Raw genomic sequence first — 9,049 nt, forward strand, 5'->3', positions numbered from 1 at the left:
CGAAGCATCATCGCCTGGAAACTATTATTGGTATAGTGTCGGTATATGCGAATGTTGCATCTGTATGCGTGTCGAGCATTCCTCACCGTAGCCTCTACAATCAACCCAAGCGGCGAGGTTCGGCTGCATGGGCGCGCGAGTGGCGGCACTGTCAGATGTGTACACAATCGTTTGCGAGCAACATCTTGGTCATGTTGTCACCTTTTTACATCTGGTCATCGATTAGCTTAGCAGCGCACAGTTCAATGGCAAGCGATAGAAATACAAATAGTGATAAGCGCTCGTGAGGTAAAAATTTGCAACATTGCTTTTGGAATTTTATTTGGAACTCCTTCCGGGATTTCTCCTGATTTTTTTTTTCCAGAATACAGGCAATTCTCCGGAAAATCCTTCTTGGGTACCTGCTTGAACTCCTGTCTCGCAAATCGTGCTGAAATTCCTTCGGAAGTTCGTTCTTTAAGTATCTCAGATATTTCTAAAGGGTTCTCCAAAAGTTTATTTGGGAATTTCTCCAGGAGTATCTATAGAAATGTCTTCTGGAGTTTTTTTTATGAATCTTTTCTTATTAAACTTCGTTTTTCGGGAATTATTTCTGGAAATCCAAGAAAATCATTCGGAATACATTCCAAAATATACTAATAGAAGAATTTCGGATGGAATTCCTGGAAAATTGCAGAAGTAATCATGGAAGGAGTTCCTGGAGGAATCCCAGATTTAAGCTTTATAAAAATCTCTAAAAAAATTCCTGGAAGAATCCTAGATGGAATTTCTGAAGGAATGCCAAGAAGAATCTTAGATGCAGCTCCTGGAGGAACAACATAATGAACTCCTAGAAGAATCCTGGAATACATTTCTGAAGAAACCTCGGAAAACATCCTGGAGGAACCCAAGGAAAAAATATGGAGTAATACTAGGAAGAATTCCTGGAGGACTCTCGGAATGAATTCATGGAGATATTGTGGATGATATTTCCAGAGGAATCCAGGAACTCATCTAGGAAGTCCAGAAGCTTAAGAAATCCAGAATGAATCCGAGAAATCTTTGCAAATGTTTTGGAGGAATCCCGGATAGAAGCGGTTAAGGAATCTCTGAAGATACTCCTGGGAGAATCCCAGGTGGAGTTTTTGAAGCACTCTGGAGGAATTTCATAAATAACACACTGGGTATCCCAGAAGAAACTCGTGGAAGTACTTTGTAGAGAATCCGCGAACTTAAATGCCAATGTCTCTTCAGTAAGTATACGACCACTTTCATACGTAGCGCAGCTTCATCTACGTGATGAAATATCGGCGACTGTGGAAGAGACTTCGGATGGTTAGTATATATCAGAATGTGCCAGCAAATGATGCGATGCTCTAGAAGCCTTCTTAGAATATGGTCTTCGAGCTTTTTTCCCTTCAACTGTAATGTACAGTTGTCGACCTTTCCTCTTTGAAAATCTACACTGCGCGTTAGGTTCTGTAGTTGCTTCCAACTTGACTATTTTAAGTGTGCCATCTTCTTCATGACCTAACGTTTCCACTGTGACGAAGTCTGCATCTCAGCTTCAAGACTTCTACAGTTATTAACTGAGAGCTTCCTCTGCCAAGGGTAATTTTGCATGTATTGTGCGGTAGTCATGATACTCTATGTCCAAGATCAACTCCATGGTACTATGAGGCTTGTAAATCGCTCTTACCGACAGCAGGTTAGTTGCCGGATTGGTGAACGTCGCACCCGGGTCAAAATAATGACGCTCAAGATCGTGGAGAACATCGTGATTCCTTTTAAATTCGGTTTGGTTTTCCTTTAAAACTTCCCCAACTAACTAACTTCGAAATGATCGGCTTTTCCGTGAACTTTGCTTCTTCATCTGCATCTTGTACTTGGATTTGTGTTCCCACCCAAGTAATTCTGACGACCAATTAGTCTTAAAGAGGTTTTGACAACAGCCATAAAACCTAACACCAATGATGCAAATTATCACCTCACTAGTGCTCATCACAACTCATCAACTGTATATTTATCGCGTGCGATTGAACTGTGCACTGATCAGCGATGACCAGCAGTAAAGAGGTGGCAAAACGAACATGATGTAAATCACAAACGATTTTGCACACATCTGACTGTGCCGCCACACGCTCGCCCGAACAGCCGAACCATACCGAATAGGTTGGTTTGCGAAGCTACGGCACGAACGCTCGACACGCACACAGAAGCAACATTCGCATGTACCGATACCATACTAATAAAGCTTCCAGCCAACGATGCTTCGCGATAAACTGTCGAAAAGCATCGAAAGCGATGAAAAGAGATGCTTGGCTAGAACCGAAGACTACTTTATCAAGAAGACATGCAACTCTGCTATTTTCCCATACAAACGGCAAGCGTCACCGACGGCACCGCCGCCTGGTGAGCTAAGGTGGTACCTTTGTGTAAAAGTGCAAGAGTGTATTGGTGCGAGTATGAAAATTTACACACACTATCATGAACAGTGCCACCTTCATCCGGGGTGGCGCTGCTAGCAGTGACTCCCGATTTTCAGCAGTGCTGCAAGTCTTCTTGATAATGTGGTCTTCGCTAGAACGCAACGGCTCAACGGTGAAAAGGAAGAGTCAACTATGCTGATCAGTGCTGAGTCCGTTCGTGTGCTACTCGTATGGGAGGTTGATTGAATAAAGCGAGGATGGGTGAAAACGTATTCGTTGTCGAAAGCAAATCGCATCATTTCGCGAATGTTTTCATCAAATAGCAAGCTTGCCTAACACCGTTTTTGTTTTATTATGGTTTTAATGACCACTTGTAGCCTATTTAACTAAAAGATGTTACTTGGACGAAGTACAACGCTCCGCCATAACACCATCAGCTCTCTCTATCGAACTTCACATCTTGCAAGATATTCGCTTTCACTGCATCTAAGGTCAGGTTAGTTTCGAGGCTTCCAACCCCATAATCATCAGGTCGTAATGATCAGCAGGAACGCCACTACCACGAAACGGAAAACTTTGTATTCCTCTACACTCGAACTACTGGCCAAACGAATTGTCAACAGTTTCCGAAGAATTCCAATCTTCCGGGTTAGGCCAGTATCTTAAAATGTTTTCGCTTATTTCGTCCATACTGCTGCTGGATCTACCGCTTGCTGAACAAGACTGCACTTCAAACATTACATTCTCATACCCATTCTCATGTCATCAGTGAGTGCCCACATCTTGTCGTCATTTGTCACGAATTCGCCTTTCACGGGTTCAACCGTATCCCAACTTTCCTTCTCTGAGAGTTCTCACCCCAGTGCCACCATGGTGCTCATTCAGTGACTGCTCACTCGATCATAGGAAAATGAGAACCGGCACACACCAGCGATTCATGCGATTGACAGCTCCACCCCATTTGACATAATGTCATTTGGCACAACGGCATAATGCCGTTAGGCATAATACGAAGAACAGCCTTCTTGATAAAAATGCTCATAATGTTTGTTATGCCAAACATCCGTTATGCCAAATGACCGCTACATGACTATATGCCAAACGGCGGCCGACAGAAAAGGCGACATGAGAGGAAGTTTTCTTAATTTTGGTAAAGAACGGGGGGACGCTTAGTGTATGGAGCATCGGGAAGGGTTTGGATCATTACCCGAGCAGAGGAAAATATCAAAATCATAACAACAGAATCATATAGCCTGTTTTTGTATCATAATTTGTTATTATTAACTTATCAAAGTATTACTTTTTCATAACATGTTTCGTTGGGCAATCTTATTTTGTTATGATGAAGTTTTTGAAATTTATCCACAATATAATATTTCGATAATATACTTTGTTGTAGATCAAATCTTGTTCTTATTATACTATTGAAAATGTACAAATATGTGTTGAACTATAACACAACAATAACAAGTTTTCAAATTCACTGCAAGAATCATTGTTACTGAGTTGTTATTGAACCTAACAAAACATATTATTAAATTGGTATTTCAGGAACATTTTTTTTTGTTATAATTTTTGTTATTTTGCCGCTTATGACAGACAAGTTTATAACATAATAAGATATGTTAACTTGTAGGTTAATAACATAAAAACTACGGATTCCATTATACAGTTATTATGCCAAAATAACACTTTTTATTATGCTGTTGATATTCTCTTCTGCTCGGGTACGCCAAATGGGGTAGAGCTGCGATTGACGTCTATTTTCAAGGCAGTGAGCCTTGCGTGCTTGCATGCTGGTACTATCTACGGATGTTGCTAGGGCTGTCCGGGTTAAAGGTGTTTTAGTGTCTGTTCTCCAGAAGAACGTTGGCCCAGATGAGGACGTTTTGGTTCCGCTGGGGATAATCTGGAGCCTCAGCCTAGCTGTTTTGGGCAGTATGCCATAACGAGGATAAAGTGTACAAACACGAAACCTTGCAGGACCTTGTGGAAGATGAGTGCCGGAGAGGTTACCCACGAGTGCTCATTCGGACCAGCTGTTGATTGCCCAAGCAACGCAAATGTTATATAAGAGTTACGGCAGCGCAAGTTTTGGTTGTATAGTAGTATATCTAACGTTATTCCAACACAATGCTAGAATAACGTAAATTTACCTTCAGTACAACCAAAACTTGCGCTGTCGTAACTCTTATATAGCATGTGTGTTGCTTGGGTGGTTTTTAGGTTCCGCAGCCTTTGATGTCTTCATGGCTGCGCTTTTGGTGTACATCGTTGTTCTTCTTCCACCTTTCAATCACCTTACTAACGTCCGTCAAGACGCTCCCGTTCTACTCTTGGCACGTGGAACTTCTGAGTTTGGGACTCCGGGTCGAGTAACAAGAGGTGTTTCTTCAACCGGAACAGACATATCTATTGTTTCCAGCTTATTTGGCGACAAACATATCCAAAGGTCCAATCTGCAAAAGAGAGGCTCTCTTTGTTCCGATTTGTGAAGTGAATCAAAATTTATAAATACAAGCACGTTACAATCGAAAGAGAGGAGGCTTAAAGAGAGCCCCTCATCTGCACAAGTCGTCATCAATATAGCCAGTAAGCTTGAAAATTCAAAACCACTTTTCTTGTTCAAAACTTGATAGGGTAGGTAATCAAAAGTTGGACCAAATTGCGGCTTTCAGAAGTAGCGCAAATTTTGAGTGATTTTTTCTCCCACATGGAAATAAATTACTACGGCAAAATCTTATGCACATGAAAGCCAAGGGTAAAAGCTTTCTGTTAAGTGGTAGAAAGTTTGTATTTGCACCGAATTTCATTGAAAAATTCGATTATCCGTCAACAATGATTTTAATCTTAATTTGAACTACTGCCGGTAGCAACTCGTGCATCTTTGCCAATTTTGTGCTGAACAATAGAAAAAGACATGGATCTGCTAATTTCCATAACTATTTTTCATTACACAGTGGAATTTCAACTAAGAATGTTCTAAACTCTTCAGGAACTTGGAAACTAAATTTGGAATTTTTCATCCCCCAAGAGTAAACAAAACAACCACTAGCGCAGTCTGCCGGCCAACACTGGAAGCTCGTCCCCATTTACTAGTTCAAATTTAGATTACAAATGGTTCAACTTAAGATAACATTCTCCAAGTAAGAATTACTTAAAATTGATAATTTTATGTCAAATATTGCGGAATATTATTCGGTTGGTCGATTCTACGATAAATAAGCTTTCATTTGACGTATTCACATATTGCGTATGATACAATGCATGAGCTGTACGAGTGCACCGAAAATGTGCTTTCTCTGGGGGGGGGAATGGGTAAAATCGCAGTGATTTTTCAATTGCCTGTTTTCCATGACAAAAACGCTTTTTTCAATGCTTTCAAAGTCCATGTTATCAGGATATAATACGGAAAGCCGTTTAACATCTTTTTCTGGACAATATTTGCCTAAAAAGTACGTCGTTTTAATGAATTACGAAATGGTTCAAATTAAGATTACAATTTGACTAGTTCTAAGTTTGATTTCTTACCCTATTTTCATTGACAATGTATTGCATTCTTCACCTGCAACGCAAAGAAAATATTTTGTCAGCAATATTTTCAGTTTTGAATGAAAAAGTGCTTTTGGATTTTCAATGATGGTGATTATAAACATTAACGATTTCTCTAACCTTAAAAAGCCAATTTTGGTTTAAGAATTTCTTATCAAATTGTGGAAACGATCGACTGATAGGCAGAATTTATCCCTCTACAATTGGCTTTTCGGTCCGGAAAATTATGAGCGGGGTGATTCTATTACATCCGACGTTTCGGCCCTTGGTTTGGGCCTTCTTCACCTCCCTGAAGAAGGCCCAAACCAAGGGCCGAAACGTCGGATGTAATAGAATCACCCCGCTCATAATTTTCCGGACCGAAAAGCCAATTGTAGAGGGATAATTTCTTATCAAACTTACAAAAAATTCCAGCAGAATTGCTAGCAGACTGGAAAAAAACTCGTAATATTAAGACACGAATAATTGAGAGATGAAATTTTTGAAAAATCTCTTGTAGTTAATTAGCACAAACGCGAGTGTATTGTGGATTGGCATCTAAGCCGAAAGCGAGATGGATTTGTGAATAAAGAAGTGTTCAATGTTCAAGGTGAGGCTTCGGAGTCAGTTTAGCTTCCTATTCCGCAAATTTGTTACATTTTCTGTGGCTTAGTTGGTTAAAGCGCCAGTCTAAAAAGTTGGTTAAAGCGCCAGGTTGAAAAGTCCCAAAAAAATAACCACGTGGTTTATGGACAGCCCCAAAGTAGTTTGAAAAAGGTTAAGAGTCGATGGTATAGGACAATTTCTAGAAAAACAGTCCGTATAGGATAATTTCTAGTGGAGTCCGCAATCAATCGGTGCCATAGACGCTTGACCTCGAATGGGATGAATTTGGGAGCGTGGGGTTACTCATGGCACTCATATTTTAAATATTAATGATATGCTGGAAGTCCATGATTAGGAGAATTTAACATCTTTAGTACCTGTAAACTGAAATTGTAGAAAGGTTAACTGAAAAATTGCAAATATACAGGTAAGATATAAGTGTGCATTGTGCTTACGTACATTTTGAATAAAAAAATACTATATTACTAATGAACAACTACAATATCAGCTTTTCTCCAACACTTGTACACTCTCATCCGATATGCACTGCACAAATCCAGCACAAACCAAATTTTCTCTCTGATATCATCTTTTCCGGCTCGAATTTTTCTTTCTTTTCTTTTCCCCTCACGCGCACCCAACCACCCCACTCCACCAGCAGCAATTCGAAGCGGCACCGGCAGGAGCAATTCCGGTGTTCCGTCCACAGCAACCACAGCAACAACAGCCGGGCCAGGTTCAAGTATTTGCACAACCAGCACAACCCCAAGCACCGTCACAAACACAAGTCATCACCTCATCATCTTCGTTTGCCGTTGGCGTCGGCCCCACCATGACCACTCCCAATAATGTTATCGATAACTTTTTTATCCCACCCGGCCAGGGCGGAGGTTTCGGGGCGACCAACAACAACCAGAATAACCCGAACGCGAGCCCCTTCGTCGGTCTGTTCAACAGCATTGGGAACAAGCTGGCAACGACGGCCGATGCCATCGCTGGAATGCTCCGGAGGACGGTGGATGTCCTGGTGTCGACGCATCTGCAGGCCCATCAACAGCGGCGATCCGTTAGGAGCAATTGAGGAGGTCGTGGATCGAAGGCTTGGGGATAGATGGTTGAAAGACATTTGACAGAAGGCTTAACATCTTGACAAATCATTTTGACGGAAAGATTCAAGAACATTTTAAAATCCTTTTGAAACATTTAAGGTATTCCCAACTTTTTTAAAAAACTTTAACAAAAATCAACAGGAAAGCAGAAATTACAAATCTTTGATTAAGAGTTGATTTGTCTTTATAATTACCATTTTTCTGAGAAAGGTAGATTTTCTGTTGTCGTCTGCTAAATGTCTTTCAACCATTTGTCATGACACCCAGCCAAGTGGACAGGGAGGACGAACGATCAGTGGAACGATGATGTGATTCTTGCCGTTTTAGGCATTAAGAGTGAAGCTGCGTGGCGACCAAGTCGCCAGCTGCAGATCATATTTTTATATTCTGATTATGTGTAACTTATATTCTTGCATATTTTTGTAGTGTTGAAAGAATTTGATATCTCCTCAGAAAAGCGCAACAAAGTAGAAGAGCAATAGAAGGAGGGATAAAAGCGAGTGTGTCTCAGTACCAGTGACCTAGTTGTAGTTGTAAGTTGGCTTTTAAATTTCTTAGAATGGTGATATTGGAGCAAAATTTGTGCTTGAATTTTCCTGAGGGAAAATTTGGTTACAGAAGTGTAGCTGGGCTATGTTTAGGAAGCTGTGTCTCGTTGCGGTAGTCACTGGATGAGACAACGGAGTTAGAAAATGCAACGCAAGAGACGAGAAGATACGACGAAGGAAGCAATATTATGTAATCGATAAGTTTTATTAAAAATTATCTTAATTCAAAGCTGTGTGAGGAATTGTTTCATTACTTCAGATATCCGAATTTCTTACGAATTTCTCTTCCGTACGCACATTTTATTTGGTTATGATTATTATTATTATTATTTTCGAAAAAAAGGGCTCATAATCCGTAAACACCCAGGACGATCTGCCTTAGGGGCTACCCATAAACCACGTGGTCATTTTTCTGGGTATTCCGAAGACCCCCCCCCCCCCCCCCCCCCCCCCGGGGGTCTTTTGTTCATACAAAAAACAAAAAAAAAATGTATGGACCATGATCTTTATCCTAACACACAGTCCTTTAGAAATTTTTCCAGGGATTTCTTCAGAAATTCTTGTAGATAGTTATTAATAGGAATTCCTTCAGAGTTTCATAGCATTCCTAGTATTTAGTTGGAAATTGTATTCAAGGATAGCTTCAAAATGCCAATTAGGAATTTTATTTTCAATTTCACTAAGAATTTCTCCCGATTTTTTTTAAATCTTCAAAGAAGGATGCATGGGAAATTTCTGAAGTACTTTATACTTCAGAAGTTTTTCTTAAAATTGTTTAAGGAAATCTTCCTTGGATTTCTACGGGAATTCCTCAATGAATTCTATAAGGAAATCCTTCGGAAATTTT

The 9,049-nt window shown here is 40.3% G+C and overlaps 1 protein-coding gene across 30 annotated transcripts in view; it reads left to right on the plus strand.

The window, feature by feature from the left end:
* The window catches only part of LOC109621340 (uncharacterized protein DDB_G0290587), a 118,891-nt gene extending 110,454 nt beyond the window's left edge, over window positions 1–8,437 (plus strand). For 25 of the 30 annotated variants that reach the window (XM_062849596.1, XM_029870963.2, XM_062849602.1 and 22 more), the window contains one exon: window positions 7,204–8,437. In XM_062849596.1, coding sequence (XP_062705580.1) covers window positions 7,204–7,626 — 423 coding nt within the window. In that variant the 3' untranslated portion in view covers window positions 7,627–8,437. The remainder of the gene's footprint in view (window positions 1–7,203) is intronic. The other 5 variants (XM_062849607.1, XM_062849611.1, XM_062849613.1 and 2 more) reach the window with 2 other exon arrangements.
* Window positions 8,438–9,049: the final 612 nt, after the last annotated feature.

This window comes from Aedes albopictus, chromosome 2, assembly GCF_035046485.1.
Source record: "Aedes albopictus strain Foshan chromosome 2, AalbF5, whole genome shotgun sequence".
NCBI lineage: Eukaryota > Metazoa > Arthropoda > Insecta > Diptera > Culicidae > Aedes > Aedes albopictus.